The 19496-nt window shown below is 32.7% G+C and overlaps 1 protein-coding gene across 6 annotated transcripts in view; it reads left to right on the top strand.

Moving 5' to 3' along the window:
* Positions 1-19496, top strand: part of LOC114325085 (rap guanine nucleotide exchange factor 2-like) — an 849570-nt gene that overhangs the window by 806848 nt on the left and 23226 nt on the right. For 5 of the 6 annotated variants that reach the window (XM_050660024.1, XM_050660022.1, XM_050660025.1 and 2 more), the window contains 3 exons: positions 2171-2293; positions 8111-8206; positions 18621-18755. In XM_050660024.1, the coding sequence (XP_050515981.1) occupies positions 2171-2293; positions 8111-8206; positions 18621-18755 (354 nt within the window). The remainder of the gene's footprint in view (positions 1-2170; positions 2294-8110; positions 8207-18620; positions 18756-19496) is intronic. The other variant, XM_050660023.1, reaches the window with a different exon arrangement.

Genomic DNA, 19496 nt, shown 5'->3' with positions numbered 1-19496 from the left:
AAAAGGTAAAAAAGAAATTGTTAAAGAACTTGTGACACCGACAATTTCACTCTTTCGCTCTAGATATTTGACTACTCCAGCAAAAATAATAGGAAATATATTTCTTGAACAAATCAATGTTGTTTACTACATACCTTGAACAGAATGTAACACTTGTTACATAGGGGAAACTGAGTGCTCACTTAAGGATAGAATAACTAGGATACAGCAGCAACATTGACACATCTAAACATTTTGATATTAACACATCTGACAAAGGCATACGTTAGTGTATTTACCACTTTTAGTGTTCTGGGTAGGAATGGAAAATCAAGGAATAAGCAAAAAATATAAAAAGCAGTATAACTGCTTTACACAAGTATGATAGTAAACAACTAGAAACAAGTTAACTAGAGAGATTCCTATTAGTAAGAGTCTAAAGCAAGGATGCTGCATAGCACTCACACTCTTTAAAATACAGTCGAATCCGCTTATTGGAAGAGCCTTCGTGCCAAGCAAAATTATTCATATAACCGGGATATTCTAATAACCGATCATTGGTCGCTAGTAGAAATGTTTCGGAACCTCAAATTTCTATTCCTTAAACTGGGATATTCCTATAACCAGTATTCTAATAAGAAGAATGAGATGGGAGGAGATTCCTACAGGCAGAAGACCACTCTGACGTCCCAGAAAGCGATGGAGAGATAACATCCAAGCAGATCTCCGGAAAATGAACATTCCATTTGACCCTAGTTTGATGGAAGACCGAACAAATTGGAAAAAAGTTGTACAGTCAGCCAGGATCCACCCAAGGTTGTAGCGCTACGTGATGATGAAGTATTCTAATAAGCGGTTCGACTGTCATATCTGAATGAAGAAAGTGCTGAAATATGGGCATCCCAATCGAAGACGAGAGATTGTGGATACACTTCGCTGAAGGCCAAGCCATTCTAGCTGAAGACGAGAGTGATATAAGACTATATGCTTAGAAAATTGGAAGAGGAGTACACCAAGTGCGGCCTCAACATTCATATACAGAAAACCAAGTAGGTACTTAGTTGCAGGAGAAAAACCAGAAAGCCTACAAATTGAAATGGGAACTATAAAATCAATTGAAACCTTCAAATACTTGGAGTTGAAGCCTGGGCAACTACAGAAGCAACTGAAAAAAGACTTGCCAGCTTTGAGATGTGGTGTTATCGAAGAATGTGGAAAATATAGACACAACAAGTAACAAACACGGAAATATTAAGGAAGTTGAAAGTAGAAATACTCAACACTATGAAGGAAAGAAAAATTAGCTGCTTTGGTCACATACCAAGAAATGAAAAATATGAGTTGATGCGATTAGTTATACAAGGGAAAGTGAAAGGAAAGAGAGGACCGGGGAGACGACACACGTCCTGGTTGAAAAATTTAAAGCAGTGGAGTGGAAAAACAACAATAGAACTGTTCAGAACCGCTGGAGACAGAGTTAAATGGACCATGATGATCGCCAATCTCCTTAAATGATGAGTCACATGAAGAAGAAGAACGAAGAATACATTCCAGCCGAGTTGAGTTGGATCTGTTAAGAATATCAAATACATCCTATCGTGCACGCCTTATGCGCATCTTGTATTTGTTTGCACTGGTGTTGCCAAATATTTAGATAGATACTGTTAATTTTTTTGTTTTTATTAATCTTTAAAATGATAAACTCGCCACACGACGTGGTTTTTTTTTGCCAGACAAAAAACTTAAATTAACATCAGCAGCTATTTCGGCAACAAACTAAGAAATGAAATAAAATCAAGACGTTCGACTAGTTATAGCTTTAAGGAGACTAATATTTGAAGAGTATTCCATTCTACATATTGAAAAGGAAACTGGATATCAGGAATAAGTATTAGATAGACCCGCAAGCTAACGAAATAAAGCTTAAGGAATAATACTGCTGAGTATAGGACTAACCAAAAGTTTTAAATTCAGGAAAAATAAAACGCTACACTTGAAATGTACCTATAAATAATACCCACAGTTCAGCTCACATTTAATCACAATGGATCTTTTTCTATACCTATTTATTGTAAATGATTTTATCTAAAACCTGATCACAATTTTCCTGAAAACGTTGGAAATTATTTAATATTTGGCAACACCACACTGCACGTTTACAATTGGTTATGGCATGTTTATATATACGCAGGTTCGGTCTCTTCGTCGGACTCGGGTCATAGTACCATCAGCCAAGTGACGACCAGCTCCAACGATTGTCATTCCTACCAACCTAGGTGTCCGAGTCCGCCCAGACATCCGCCGCCTATACCAGGTATGTTCTTCTTTTTCGCTATCGACTTTTTGTTGTGGTTGATTTGATGCATTTATGTTTGTCGAATGAGTGATGGATGTTTATAGTGTAAATTCTAAGGAAAATGTAAATTGGTAAAAGCAACAAAATATTCTAACTAAGTAAAATCTACAAAATTGGTACCCCACGTTGGGCGCCAAATTTGTAATGTTCATATTGGTAATGAAATATTGAACTTGAGGTTTTTTGAGGAAATTTTTTGTCGAAGTAAACCGAAAAAAGAGTATTTCAGTGCAGAATTAAATTACGGTGAATTTTTATTCGGTGTTTTTGGTATAAAGTTAAAATCTTCGGAGTTACAGAGCAGTAATTGAAAAAAAAAAGAGATTTCGGAGCGCTAATTTGTTAATAAATAAAATAGCACACTTTCTGCGGACTTTGCATACCGATATTACTAAAATATGCAATCTTAAGATTCGATTCCAGCACTAAATAACTGCTAAACAACTTTTCCGGTCTTTTTTTCGATAATTTGCCCAGACTAATAGCATTTTTAAGTTTAATTTATACATGAGAAATCTATTTTATACTGTATATGTATATTTGGGCTATTCTATTCAAAATGTAGTTGTCATTTTGTGAGAAATAGTTTTCGAATAATTTTGTTGCTTTTACTTTCTTGATGTTGGAGGTATGTGCATGTCAACTAATGAACTGTCAACCATCGACAGTAAAATAATTAAAAACTAAAATAACAAAATAAAAAAAGGTTTTAAAAAAAGACTAATTCAAGAATAATTGTTATTGGAGTCAAAACAATCTATCGCATTTTTGTAATAAAGGTTTTGAAATATTTATAAATTACAGTTTTTTATGTTTTACATCTTAATAACTGTATTAATTGTGTTTTGACACATGTTTATTTATATTTAAACAATTTTCTCTTGGCTTTGTTACATTGTATAGGTCATCACCTCCATTTTCCATGTTTTTCTGTATGCCACCACTTTTCTAGATTGCCTCCTCCTTTAGAAACTTTATGGCTATGGTGAAAGATATTGGAACAAACATTCTTCTTCTTCCTGTGCTATGCTCGATTATCGTGCGTTAGCTGTCAAATTGGCTATGCTAATTCTGTTGATGGCAGCTCAGAAAAGGGATGCAGATGATCTGTTAAACCACTCCTTCAGCTCTTTCCTCGCTATCTAGCCAAAGCTGCAAGGATACATATGATATATAAATTAAAGAGAAGTAATCCACCTCAAAAAGAGAATCATGTTATTTTAAGATTTTTAAATTGAAAACTTATTTTTTCTGGTGAACGAGACGAGAGGTGAACTCTGGAGACGAGAGGGAAAATAAGAGCCGAAAATCGCGATTCAAGGGACTGGACTGCACTCCGTATTCTAATTGAAAAGTAAGATTGTTTTGCCTTCGCATTGCAACTGAATAAAAATGGTATACATTTTTATTTTATAGTCGTATTACTCCGTCGAGTAACTAGGTGCATCTTTCCGTTGGAACTTTACCAGCTGCAGACGGGGGATGTGAATTGCATAGTGTAGAATTCCTTCCCTCTCTTTCTTCACTGCAGCATCCATTTGACTTGCAAATTGTAGAAGTCTTGGAGGTGTCACCAGGAAAGTGTAAAAATAAGTTTTCAATTTAAAAATGTTTTAGTAATATTTTTAATATTTTCAATATTAATAATTTACTATTAGGATTGAAAACTACTTCGTCTTTAATGCCAGATGGCGCTAGCCACCTACTATCATCACTTCGGTTGCAATGGGTGGGAAAAGCTCTCGATGCAAATCAGTTAAAATATGGAGAACATTGCCTATGTTCTTTCCGATGAGGCTCCAATAAGAGCCGAAAATCGCGATTCAAGGGACTGGACTGCACTCCGTATTCTAATTGAAAAGTAAGATTGTTTTGCCTTCGCATTGCAACTGAATAAAAATGGTATACATTTTTATTTTATTTTATAGTCGTATTACTCCGTAGAGTAACTAGGTGCATTTTTCCGTTGGAACTTTACCAGCTGCAGACGGGGGATGTGAATTGCATAGTGTAGAATTCCTTCCCTCTCTTTCTTCACTGCAGCATCCATTTGACTTGCAAATTGTAGAAGTCTTGGAGGTGTCACCAGGAAAGTGTAAAAATAAGTTTTGAATTTAAAAATCTTTTAGTAATATTTTTAATATTTTCAATATTAATAATTTACTATTAGGATTGAAAACTACTTCGTCTGTCACATTATGACTTTATGAATGATATGATTGATTATTCCTTCCCTGGAGGAATAAATTGAACGTTTTCAAACATCTGTCTCAGGTAATATCTTTTAACTCTTTCATATTTTTTTTCATATCCCTGTAATTTGGTCCATTCATTTTGTTGGGGATCTTCCTCGTGATCTTCGCCTTCTATCTTGCATTGGAGAGTAAGTCTTTCCATGTTGTCTGTGTCTGATCTCATAACATGTCTAAAATATTTTAATTTTGGAGATGAACTTTCTCTTTGTCTTTGGAGCAGAGACATTGACTCTAACCAAGGCAACAGCGTCGAAAATGAGGGTTGCTCAAAGGCGTATGGAAAGATCCATGCTGGGTGTAACACTACGGGATAAAATAAGAAATAAAGATCTCAGACAAAGAACCGGTACCACAGATGTTGTAGAACGTATCACCAAGCTCAAGTGGAACTGGGCAGGATACGTCGCCAGGCTGAACGATTCAAGATGGACACGAAAGCTGAAATGGAGACCAAGAGTCTCCATCATGATGGTGATGATGACTTTGTTCGAGAGCGCCTCATTTAAAATTGAAGTATTTTTCCTATGATTGGTCCAGTGATTTCAGTGGCGTCTATTTTTCTTCATTCCACTTGTCTAGGATCCAAAATTCACATCCAAAAGCACTGTAATAGAAAATTGTTTAAAAATATAAAAAAAAAGAAAATAATATTGAAAATAATATACCTATATTATTGAAATAAAGGTACTAAATATATTATTTGAAGGTACATAACATATATTTTACTGCTTGTTTAATATGAATACTCTTATTGTTTTAATTTTTCATGCCAATTACGAATATATTTTGTACTTTTAATGACGTAAGTACCTTTAGTAACTGAAGATTCTGTTTGGCAATGGTTTGTCAAAGGAAAATAGAAGATTTATTAAAAAAACACTCGTAAACATGTTCATTTTCCTTAATTTTATTGCTTTTTTTAAATTTACTTTTTATTGACGAAATTATTGAAACTGTCAGCCATTTCGGCTAAAAAGGTTTCGGTTAACGGAGGTTTTCCTGTAGTCATGAAAGTCCTAAAAACACATGGTATTTCGTATACTTATAACTCCCGACATTGCAGCCTAACAAGTTTTTTATTGAACTTTTTTTTATTTACTATTTATAACCATTGCTAATCAGAGATTGACGGTCTAAGAATAAACATATTTTAACTTTGTCCATTTTTTGATTTGAGTTTATTTTGTTAATTACCGGTTTCTAGAAAAACAGATGTGAATACCATTTATTTTTATTTTTATTAAGGAAAATAAACTCAAGAAGGTGATACAGACATAGCGAAATTATATTGTGATGTAGCACAAGGAAAACATTATTGATTTTAAACTATACGAATTACTAGACGAATTATACAAAATTAATAAAACTAGTTGTATTTACTAATAGCAGGTACTGTACGAGACAATTAATAAAATCAAAAACAAGCAATAAACACTAATTACAGCACCTGCTAATGAATTTATATCTTCTGATAGCCAATATTGAGAGAAAGTGGAAGTTCTCCATAAGCGCAATACAATAATATTATACACAAATTCAAATTAAATTGGTTGGTAAATATTTAAAAAACGAAGCAAAGGAGATCTATAGGTAATGACAAATAAAAAGTAAAAACTTACAATCAAAGCATCAACGGCGAAACCAACACTACTTCGCGTGTGTACACTCGAGTGGTCTGGATGCATCTCATTCCTTATATCATAGGGGAAGAATTTTTGGATCTCAAGTGGTAAGCGTCCGATCCTCTTCTTCGCGACACTTGTGAATTTCGATAACATGCTAGCAAGGAACAACACAGGCGTCGACAAGGGCAAAAAAGGGATATGATTTCGAACTATTTAAACAACCAAATCAATTTTATGGGATTTCCAACACTAGTAGTTCTTATTACCAATAGAGACCAATATTACAGAGAGCCCTCTATTGCAAATTATGCAAAAATACAAAGATTGCGCTGGGCAGGTCACCTTATAAGAGTGGATAATGACAGAACACCTAGTAGAACCCTTAGCGGAACTATGGTGGGACGTTGGCCAGTAGGAAGATCAAGAAAGAGGTGGATAGACGGAGTGAGAATCGATAATAAAGGGATATTTATCATAAAACATTTTTCATTGATTTTTCAATGTATCAGGTTTAATATTGTTTAAAATCAAATAGGCGCATACACACCTCAGTTACCGAGTTTTTCAGTCATTACTCTTTCGGAGAATACTTTCGATCTCATAGACTGAGCGAGCCACAAATGATGATGTCCTCAGAAGAATTATGAAGAACCAATAGGTACTGCCCATCATCAAATCTCGAAAGTTACAATACTCATTCACGCGATATTCATTATGCGAAATGAATCCAGCTATGCCTTCCAACATTCTGGTTAAAGAACCTCAGAACTTGGTTCAATACAACATCTGTGCAGCTTTTCTGCGTTGCTGCAGACAAGATAAAGATTGTCATGATGATCGCCAACATTCGAAGAAGACTGTTTGCTTTTATTTTATACGTTTTCTTACGAGTCTCTCCGATGACGAGTGGACCTAGAAACACATGATAGAGTTTGTTAAGAGACTCGAATTGAATCGAAACGTAACCGTCTATATTTAGTTTTTTATGTTACCAAATATTAATATCAATTTACAATATAACAATATCACAAATATTACAATATAATTTCGTTATTGGACATATAGGTAAGAAGTTTAATTAATATGTCTGACAGCATGAATGAGAACACTTATGAAATTAAAAAAGCAAAATACTGCAATCGTATTTACAAAAATATATTGATCCAAGTATGTTTTTGAAATATGAAAAAAAAAAGATAATGTCGCCACAGTCTCCTTAGTATATGTTAATACAGTGATGAGCGCGCCAATAACCGCAGAATAACGAAAAAGATGGAAAACATTACATTGTGAAGTAAAAAGAGTTGAAACTAGTAGAAGTGGAAATTATCGATATAAACGTATGAATTAACTTTACATTACATAGTTTCCCACCTTTAGACGTATCGAAGGAGTATGAGAACTGGCACTGTGACAGGAGCATTTTATAAAATACTCCTGTCACAGACGTTTAAAGGTGGAAAACTATGTAAGGTAAGGTTAATTTATACGTTTATATCTATAATTTCCACCTGCACTAGTTTCATCTCTTTTTATTTCACAATGTGTTATGTTTTCCATCTTTTTCGTTATTTTCCGGTTATTAGCGCGCTCATCACTGTATATATGTCTATGGTTCTACACTGTAGTTAAATTTTGACAGGTGACAGTAATTTCTAAATCACATGCATTTTTATTGGTTGCGCCATCTATATATGAGTTTTGTGACTGTATTGAGTGATGTAATATTTTATTAGATAATTTATTCGATTCTTAAAGACATGGACAGTTATAGTACTTCTAACAAATATTTGTAAATTATGTTTAAAAATAATAGTAAATTTTTGTAAAATACGATTTTTGTATTTTGGCACGCGCGCAAAGAGTTATATTAGTTTGTCTGTCATTGGTGATAGGCTGGTTACCTGCTCGCATTGGTTCTTTGCCCCCTTGTGCTCTAGCTGTGGCCGTTTTACCTCCCTTACCTATAGCTTTTCGTAATTCCAACAATGGTAAGTTACAAGTAGTAGGTATTTGATTTCTTCATATAGCCACTTTTGTAGATAGCTTTTGATCATTTAGAAGTATTTTTTGTTAATGATATCAACTCTTGCATTTACAATAATGGTATATTGATATCAATTTTACTCTCAACATAGAAATTATAATGCTGCGTTAGTTGCTTGAAGGACTAATTGTGAACGGTGAAGTCATCTTTATTTGTAATATGCCGACGACACAGTACTCTTAGCTTCTACTTAAGAAGATCCGCAAACATTACTTGACAGTGTCGTTGAGAGCTGTAAGAGAACTGGATCTGAATATACGGAAAACCAAAATACTCGTAATAAGTAAACAACAGAATATAAAACCGTTTATATGTAAATGGTACCAAACTTGAGCAAGTTGATCAAATTGTTGACCCAGATGGTCACGGTGAAAAGAATGTCCAAGGTATTAGTAACACAGACTTAAAACTAGGTGTTACTTCATATATGGTGTTAAGAAATGTAACGTATGTCATGTATGGTAATGATGTTTTCGAAAACAAACAAACGTTTTGCTACATAAAACTGGAGTACTTGTGACATCTAATGAAAGGTCCCAAATATAGATTAGTAAAATATTATGCAAAGGAAAATAGCAGGTAAACGCAGTTCAGGATGAGGAAAGACGCAGATTCACTGGGAGTGATACGCCAGCCAATGGGAGCAAGAATAGGATATTACCTCCGAATTCTATCCTACTGCATGGATTTTAATGAAATTTTGGCCCTAGCCTCTACTTATCTCCTAATTTAAAGTCTACCATATGCCGATGTGTGCTTTTATCTTGGGGGTGGTATCCACCCCTTCTTAGGGGTGGAACATTTTTTGGTTAAAATTACCACGGAATTCGCTAGAAAGCCTAATTATAAACAAAAACTGTTCTATAATTTTTTTTGAAAACTCAATACTTTTTGAGATATTCGTGGTTGAAAATTGGCCATTTTCATTGAAACATAATACCTTTTCGAACGTTTTTTTGTACCTTAAAAACTATGCATCTAACTAAAAAAACTATATTAAACATTTTTGTAGTTTATATAACAACAAAGAGACACTTGTCTTCATAAATCTTGAAATAACAGAAAAACGGTCGATTTTAGGTGTATAATGCCACTAATACCTTTTGTAGTGCTTGAAAAGACCTTTAAAATAAGCTATATTAAAGGTCTATTACATCAAAACTGAGCGAGATATGCTTCAAACAAAATTGATAACTAATGTATTTTAAGAAAAAATGACCATCCACCAAAATGTAAATGCATCGTTTTCCTTCCATAATACCTTTTATTATGTTATTTCTATGTTAAAAAAGTTGGATGGGTTTAAAATGAATGGTTTTTGAAAAAAAAAAGAATGTGTGTGTACTTTGTACGTACTTAAGAAGTTATACTTCTATTATATGATTATATGATTATAAACGAAATTAATATACTTTTTATTTATATTTTATTTAAATATTAAATTAATTTATACTTACTACTTCTCAAACATTTTTATTAAAACAGTGCCAAAAATTAAAATAATAAAAAAATAAAACACACACAAACACATTAAAAATGCCACAAATGATTTCTGAACATTAATTGTCGGAAAATTTTTTAACTAAATACGTATTTTCTGAAAATAAAATTATATAATAAATATACTTACAATCATAAAATGTATAAAAAAAAATAAAAAAATAAAAGTTTCTATTGGGATTCGAACCAACTTACCACGCGGCTGGTATTTGCGTTGTATTGGGATTCACTCGCATTAAAACTTCGCCACAGAGACAGCTTGTCATTATGTGCGAAGATCGTCTAACTAAACAGATTAACCTTTTGACATTTTTAACTTATGTAAATCAAATTATTTTGATTTTGAATTGAAATGATTTAGAATTGAAAAAATACAACAAAACATAGAGTAAGAAAACAATATATTAGGTGAATATTGATAGACATTTTGATGGTAATCAAATTATGTAAATAAAAGTATTACATACTACTTATGTATTTTGGTAGGTTCAAGGTAGGTATCGGAGCCCGTATAACGACTAATAAATTTCGCAATCACTTGCGTCGTGCAAAGTGGCTATGTTCAAATATCATAACAAAATTTGATCAACTATTTATAAAACACTTACCAGTGAAAGATTCTTTAGCTTTGAATAAGCGAGATCTGCGGCAGGCATACTAGTCACAGTTTGATGAGCTTTCACATTGGCATGCAACAATCATCTCTTCTATGTAAATAAGTCCAAAAATATAATATGAAAACTATTTAAAAAGGCAGTATAACCATTAACTAACTTTTTGTTTGTTGTTTCTCTTCCTACAAATTTTAAAACGCAACAAGCATACATTATAACCAAACCACAGTCCCACAGCTGCCATATTGGATAATTTTTGTCATGCCATTTGAACATCCAATCAGAACAAAGTTATAATGCGCATGCGCCCGGTCGCTAGGTTTTACCATATAAAATTTCACCGTCATTACGCCCGTAAAGAAGTATAACTTCAAAAAAAGATCAAATTATAGAGAACATTTTTAAATTTTCTTAAAAATCTTCCTTTTTCTCCATGTAACTTGAAGTCAGCCCTACATTTTTGTGTGGTATGTTGTTTTCGTATCTCTTATCTTTTTCAAGTTACATGGAGGAAAAGGAAGATTTTTAAGAAAATTTAAAAATGCGCTCTATAATTTGATCTTATTTTTTTCAAAAACCATTCATTTTAATCCAGTCCAACTTTTTGAACACAGAAATAACACTATACTAAAAAGTATTGTAGAAGGAAGACGATGTAATTAAATTCTGATGGATAAGGGTACTTCTCATTTCTTCTTAAAATACATTAGTCATCAAATTTTTTTGCAGAATATCTCGCTTAGTTTGAATGTAATCGACATTTAGTATTGCTCATTTAAAAGGTTTTTCAAGCACTACAAAAGTTATTAGTATCCTTTACACCTAAAATCGACAGTTTCTCTGTTATTTCAAGTTGAATACACCGATTTGAGCATGCAGCAAAAAAAAACAAACTCTTCTAACCTACCATATCCTTCTTTGTATTTTAACTAGAAGTTTTATGAAGAAACGAATCTCTTTGTTTTTTTATAAGCTACAGAAATATTTTATATAGTTTTTTGTTAAATGCATAGTTTTTAACGTATTCGCAAAAATCCGTCCGAAAAGGTGTCATTTTTCAGTGAAAATGGCCAATTTTCAACCACGAATAACTCAAAAAGTATTGAGTTTTCAAAAAATAATTGTAGAACAGTTTTTGCTTAAAATTAGGTTCTCTAGCCTCTTCCGTGGCTATTTCAACCAAAACATTTTTCACCCCCGAGAAGGGGTGGGAAACACCCCCAAGATAAAAGCGCACATCAGCATAGGGTAGACTTTGTTTCTTGAGCTATTCCCTACTTACTGTGAAAATATCAAGTAAATCAATGTAGTAGGATGGAATTCGGAGCCAAATACCCTCATTGACTGCCCTATGAATAATTAAGATAGCTATGATGGCATCCAACGTTCTGAAAGGGCATGGTACATGAAATAGAAACGATTAGAACATTGATAAGATGAAGATAAACAATTAGATAGGATAAGAAAACAAATATCAAGATATATATCGTTTTCACAGATAACTTACGCAACTTAAATCAATACAAAAGATCAAAATAATTGTTTCATTTGTATAGTAAATTCATAGCATACATTTGTATTGACATATTCATACAAAAAACCAGTGTCATTGGTTCCATTTCCATATAGTCTAAAAATAATTTTACATCATATTGTAATAGTGTCTTTAATAATTTTCGACAATATCTTCCACAGTTTTTCGAATTTGAATTGTACAAAAACAGAGAATTAAAAAATATTTTAAAATCGTAAATGGCTAGTAGTAGTTTTGTACACATTTTTAGACAAATTTTATAAAGTGTGGCTAAATTTCACCTGCGCTCGCCTTCACCTCATAGGCATATACATAGACTGCGCGCAGCAACCTAAAACTGTGTTCCCAGTGCGGCATCTCTTTCTAATCGGCGGCAATGGGAAAGTCACGTGGTCGATAAAGCCCGCTGATTAGAAAGAGATGTATACCATGCTTACAAATTTTTTCTCTGTTGCACTGGGGGAACAGTTTTAGATTAGAGAACAGCGCACAGTCTAGGTATTATATGCCTATGCGTCACCTCCCACATTGTGTCACTGTTCGCTTGTTGCTTTGTAAATTTGCTTTTTAGTATTTTTATGCCTGGTTACACCAACAGATCTTAGTTTCAGCTTAGCTTAGCCCAGCAAGTTCCAGCTTATTCCAGTGCAGGTTATAGATAGGGTTTCTTTAAGTCTCACTTACGTTACATCAATCCATATGGCAAGCTGAAAATTGATTTAAGACTCAACGGTGCCACGCGTATGTTTCGTAAGCTGAGCTTAAGGCATGTTTAAGCTTAAGATCTGTTGGTGCAACTAGGCATTAATGTTTCGTTTCATATTTATTTCATTTTGGTATCTTTTATCAAAATTCATAACATCTATCTATGATATTTTTATGAAATTTCAGGAAATTGTGTATCAATAGTTTGTGAATATAAATTTTAATTTTGGAATTTAAGGAGATAAAGTATAAAATATTTGCAAATTAATCTTTAACTGAGGTTTGGTCAGAAAAACAACACAAGGAAAATGTATTCAGGGAAGTCTTGCTTGTTTTATACAATTTTGCTCAACGTATGTGAACAAAAGCATTTTCTCCAAAGAGAAGCTTTTTCTTTACCATCACTGATAAGTCACTATGTAACGAAGAAGCTGAAGGGTTGGTACTCAAACTGCTTCTTTGGCCATCAGTAAACCTCTATTTTTGTTCAAATAGATTATACAGAGTGGGCCAAACAAAAGAGTCCACCTCGATATTTGGCAGTATTTATTAGATTTTAAGGAAATAAAAAACAGGTCAATTTTTTATCTAGGGGGACACATTTTTACGGTACATACATCTGTCATTTGTCAACCCCCTCCCGTCCACTTACGCCACCCCTTATTTTTAAATAGGGAGTAGGGGTCGTGTGCTAGCTCATTTGAAAGGTTATTCAATTCTCTATTCAGTAATATCAACATTAACATAATTATTTATATAGGGTGTCCAAGAAAAAAATATTTTAATTAAATGAATTGACACAAAAAGAAGAATGTATGTAATTTATTTAATTCAAAATACATTCTACTGCTGTCACAAAACAGAAAAAAATGTTTTTTGATAAATAGACATTGCTTTTCGCTTAATTTCAATGTTCAAGCTGCCACCCATCTGCTTCTTGGTAGGTTGAATATTGAATTTAAGCAACAAACAATGTTTATTTATCAAATAAACATTTTTTTCTGTTTTCTGTCCGCAGTAGAATGTATTCTGAGTTAAATAAGTTACATACATTCTTCTTTTTTTGTCAATTAATTCAGTTCAAAATAATTTTTCTTGGACACCCTGTGTAAATGATTATGTCAATGTTAATATTACTGAATGGAGTAATAGAGAATTGAATAACCTTTCAAATGAGCTAGCACACGATTCCTATTCCCTATTTAAAAATAAGATGTGGGGGACGTGGAAGGGAGGGGGTTGATAAATGACAGATATATGTACCATAAAAATGTGTCCCCCTTAGACCAAAAATTGACCTGTTTTTTTATTTTCTTAAAATCTAATAAATACTGTCAAAATTTACAATATCGATGACTAAAACCATAACAACTTGTTTATTATAATAATATCTAAGACCTATACCTGTCTTTATTCTTGCACTATTCTTTATTTATACCCATCAACCGATTACAACAGCACGTCGACTTCAATGTCATGTTTATTTCGTTACTGTCGCGTTAAGTTAAAACAATAATAAAGTTATTGGAAAATAATCGTAGAACATATTTTATACAGAGTGTTATAATATCACTACAACTATGTTTTTACGACACTTAGCATATTTAGTTTTGTACATAAATCTTCCAATTCTTTGTTAGGTCATTTAATCCATGAATCTGTCACATATTTTGTATTGCATTGTATTAAGATGGCATAAGAAAATAGCTTCAGAACAATACTTTAAAAGAGAAAATAAAACAATATTTCACTTATCACATACTTTATTGTTTTTCTGATCAAATATAACAAGTTTATTTTTATATTACACAAAATCTCATAAATTTTCATGCATGTGTAGCTAACCAAATATTTTGTATTGCAAACATTTACCAACTATATTTTCGGACATTTTTAGAATTTTTGGTACTTGTTGGGCTGATACACCTCTAAAGCTGAAAGAAAAAATGTGAAAGAATGGAAATCTCAGTGAGAAAGGATTAGTAACATCATTAATCTTTAAAGATGGTATAATAGCGAATACATAGGAATTTGAAAATTAATTACAAACACACTGATTTACAATAACGAAAACAGCAGAAAAAATTAAACAAAGGATACGAAAACAGGGACAGCAATTAGATAAACTGAACAACATTTGGTGGCGTTGACCCCATAGCATGAAAATTGAATTATAAAGTAAGGAAACACCACCAAGATACAACAGAGATGGAACATCTTCAAAGATACTGTCGAATAACAACTTTACTCAGAAAAAGTAACGATGGAATTAATCTTGTGTAACCAAATGAGAAATGATATTGAACACCACCACGCAGATACTAAAAGAAGCAGGCGTACCACAACACTTAATTTCGCTTATAACTGAACTATACGAACACACTACTGGAACAGTTAAAGTGCTTGATATACTCTCAAATAAATTCCGTCCAGAAAAGGTGCCAGATAAGGATGTATACTGTCTCCACAATTATTTAATATATATGGGGAGCATATTATGAGAAGAGGGGTTGCAGATCAGTCAGGTCAGATGAGTCAATAGTCTCAAGAAGAGTTCATTGATCTCATTTGACTGGTTGAAAACAAAAGTGAAATATTTGATCTGCAGTTCTGCATTTGAACCAATATTGGCGGTTTGAGGTTGTGGGCTCATACTCATATCTGGGATCATTTATCACAAACACGGGATCACTACAGGAAGAAATTAAACGTAGATGTAATCTAGAAAGAAGAAAGATAGATGCCACGAAAATGTTCTGTTATAAGAATGTTACGAAGTGTTACGAATTCCATGATTCCATGAATACCAAGGTCAGTAAAGGGCTTTCCAGTAAAGTCCATCTCCAACAGTTAAAATGCTTTGAAAATGTTATGAGATCAGACAAAGAAATCATGGAAAAATCCCCAACAATCGGATCGACCAAATTACTGGAATGTGCAAAATACCTATGCATGAGTTAAAAGAAATGACCAGAAATAGATCTTTGGAGACGGACAATACCCGACATCATGATGACCATTACACTCCCTCCGGAGAGCCAGGACTGACGAGAGAGGGGTGGAGAGTGGCTAACTGGTATTTCTTTTGGTCTAATAGGTAGCAACGTTTTCGAGAAATCATTTTAAGACGGCTGATTCTTTCATATATTGTTTCCTATGCTTCCTCGAACACCGTACCGGCCATCTGGCTGCTGATACAGGTTGCGTTCATTACTGCGCAGCACATCTGTACAGGTAAACACAAAATCAGGGTGATTGATTAGTGTGATAAAGCTTAGTAGATCCGCTATAGTAATAGATAGCAATAAAAGTTAATAACAAAAATTGTAGCTAACTTTGCGCTTCACATTACAAAATTAGTTACAGGGTGTTCGATAACATAGTGGCAGACCAAACTTTTGTTTTTTTTTTAATGGAACACCCCATATTTTATTTTATATTCGAAATCGTCTTAACTTCCCCATCACAAAATATAAAGGTTTGTTATGTTATACAGCGTATTTACAAAGTTATAACCAATGTTCTATGAAAATCGTAATAAGTTCAGCTCCCTGTATAAATAAAAATAAGCACAACAGCAATGGTTTATTTGTGCCACATTTTTTTGTTGATTGTCAAAATTTATAAAAATGGTTGATATTGCTAATTTTCTTTATATCTAGTACAGGGTGAATCAAAACGCAAGTACATTATTTTCACAGTAATTTTAAATAGAACACCCTAATTAATAACTTGCTCTGAAAAATGAAAATATCTCGAAAACTGACAAATTTAGGCATAGGGAATATTATACAAAAAGAATGTGTGTGTACTTTGTACGCACGTAAGAAGTTATACTTCTATTATATGATTATATGATTATATGATTATAAACGAAATTAATATACTTTTTATTTATATTTTATTTAAATATTAAATTAATTTATACTTAATACTTCTCAAACATTTTTATTAAAACAGTGCCAAAAATTAAAATAATAAAAAAATAAAACACACACAAACACATTAAAAATGCCACAAATGATTTCTGAACATTAATTGTCGGAAAAATTTTTAACTAAATACGTATTTTCTGAAAATAAAATTATATAATAAATATACTTACAATCATAAAATGTATAAAAAAAAATAAAAAAATAAAAGTTTCTATTGGGATTCGAACCAACTTACCACGCGGCTGGTATTTGCGTTGTATTGGGATTCACCCGCATTAAAACTGCACCACAGAGGCAGCTTGTCATTATGTGCGAAGATCGTCTAACTAAACAGATTAACCTTTTGACATTTTTAACTTATGTAAATCAAATTATTTTGATTTTGAATTGAAATGATTTAGAATTGAAAAAATACAACAAAACATAGGGTAAGAAGACAATATATTAGGTGAATATTGATATAAATTTTGATGGTAATCAAATTATGTAAAAAAAAGTATTACATACTACTTATGTATTTTGGTAGGTTCAAGGTAGGTATCGGAGCCCGTATAACGACTAATACATTTCGCAATCACTTGCGTCGTGCAAAGTGGCTATGTTCAAATATCATAACAAAATTTGATCAACTATTTATAAAACACTTACCAGTGAAAGATTCTTTAGCTTTGAATAAGCGAGATCTGCGGCACTCATACTAGGCACAGTTTGATGAGCTTTCACATTGGCATGCAACAATCATCTCTTCTATGTAAATAAGTCCAAAAATATAATATGAAAACTATTTAAAAAGGCAGTATAACCATTAACTAACTTTTTGTTTGTTGTTTCTCTTCCTACAAATTTTAAAACGCAACAAGCATACATTATAACCAAACACAGTCCCACAGCTGTGCCACAGCTGCCATATTGGATAATTTTTGTCATGTCATTTGAACATCCAATCAGAACAAAGTTATAATGCGCATGCGCCCGGTCGCTAGGTTTTCCCATATAAAATTTCACCGTCATTACGCCCGTAAAGAAGTATAACTTCAAAAATTAAAGTACAGTAATGATATTTTTCGATAGTAATATAAAATACAGGGTGTTCCATTTAAAATTTCTGAGAAAAGAATGTACTTGCGTTTTGACTCACCCTGTATTCGATATAAGGAAAATTAGCAATATCAACAATTCTTAAAAATTTTCACAATCAACAAAAAAATATGGCACCAATAAACCATCGCTGTTGTGCTTTTTTTTTTATTTATACAGGGTGCTGAACTTGTTACGATTTAAAAAAAAATTTATAACTTTGTAAAAACCCTATATAACATAACAAACCTTTATATTTTTGTGATGGGGAAGTTAGGAGGATTTCGAATATAAAATAAAATATAGGGTGTTCCATTTAAAAAAACATAAGTTTGGTGTGCCAATATGTTATCGAACACCCTGTAACAATCTAACTAATTTCGTAATGTGAAGCTGAAAGTTGGCCACAATTTTTATTATTAACTTTTATTGCTATCTTTTACTATAGCGGATCTACTGAGCTTTATCCCACTCATTAATCACCCTGTATATTGAATTTAAATTATTTTAGAACTAAACATTTTTTTGTCATTACTTTTTAAACCACAGAAATGTCTAACAATTACAGTTCATATTTCTAATAATGTTGAAAAAGTAATGACAAAAAATTTTTTGTCTTACAATAATTTTAAATTCGATATGTTTACCTGTACAAGTGTGCTGCGCAGTAATGAACGCAACCTGTATCAGTAGCCAGATGGCCGGTACGGTGTTCGAGGAAGTATAGGGAACAATATATGAAAGAATCAGCCGTCTTAAAATGATTTTTTTTCCGACATTGTTCCATTAAGAGACACCTATCGACCATGGGCGCAGGAAAGCTCTTAGACAAGGGGTAGTTGTTTTTGACGCGTATCAGAAACGAATCAAACACGAAAATATTTAGTTTGCTTGTAAAAATTTAAACATTATCACGTTCAATGAGTTGGAAATGTTTGTATTGTTATTCTAATATGTTGTTATACTAAATCTTAACTCGTTTGTTTTCTTCAGGTCCTGGTAGACGACAACCGCCCGCTTACAGTGTTGCAGCGCAAATGGCGCGGTTGCATCGGTTAGGTAGAGCTCACTCGCACGAAGGTGTTACTCAGGGTTACCATTATCACACCGATCCAGATACGGATCAGGGTAAGACATATGTTTGAAATGTCTCTCTGTCTGTCTAACGACATCAATCGACGCTATTGTGTACTAACCTTTAACTGACTGTTGACATTTAATCGCCACCACGTATGTTAATTTGTCATACATATGTGCTAGTTTTTATGTTTTTCCTTGTAAGGGTTAACGCCCTTTTTTAATATTTTATGATCTTTAATCTTTTGTTTTTTATTTAACGTGTTAAATGTTAAAAAGTTTATAAAAACTGAGTTTGATTTCTAGTATACGTTTAACAAATTAATATATTAATCAAAATTAAATACATATAAAAACTAGTACAGATAATTCAGTTCAATTTTTCCTAATTCACTGTTAATCGCACAAATATTGGAACAATATTTTCTACAAAAGACGTCACAGATTCTTAATTTTTTTTTAGCTGATAAGAAATAAATGAATGGATAATGAATTTTTCCCCAAAGTTCGGATCCCCCGTTTTAATAATTCTGCCAAAATTCCGTCCGTCCCTGGTGCTTTATTTCTGTTTAGTTTCTTTATGTTTATTATCTAAACCACTTCTTAATAACTCGGATTTTTAATGTTCTGCTCCTCCGTATAAATATATTGTCTCGTTTTGTTCATTTTTATTGTCGGTGTTAAGGTTTTCTTCGAAGTATTCTTTCCATCTCCTCATAATTTATTGCTCCTCTGTTAATAGTTATCTGTCCTCTTTGCTAAAGAGGACATATTTCTAAAGGTGATTCATGG

The sequence above is a fragment of the Diabrotica virgifera genome, chromosome 9 (assembly GCF_917563875.1).
Source record: "Diabrotica virgifera virgifera chromosome 9, PGI_DIABVI_V3a".
NCBI classification, from domain to species: Eukaryota; Metazoa; Arthropoda; class Insecta; order Coleoptera; family Chrysomelidae; genus Diabrotica; species Diabrotica virgifera.
Note: the sequence above shows the minus strand (reverse complement) of the source record. Positions and strands in the feature narration are given on the sequence as shown.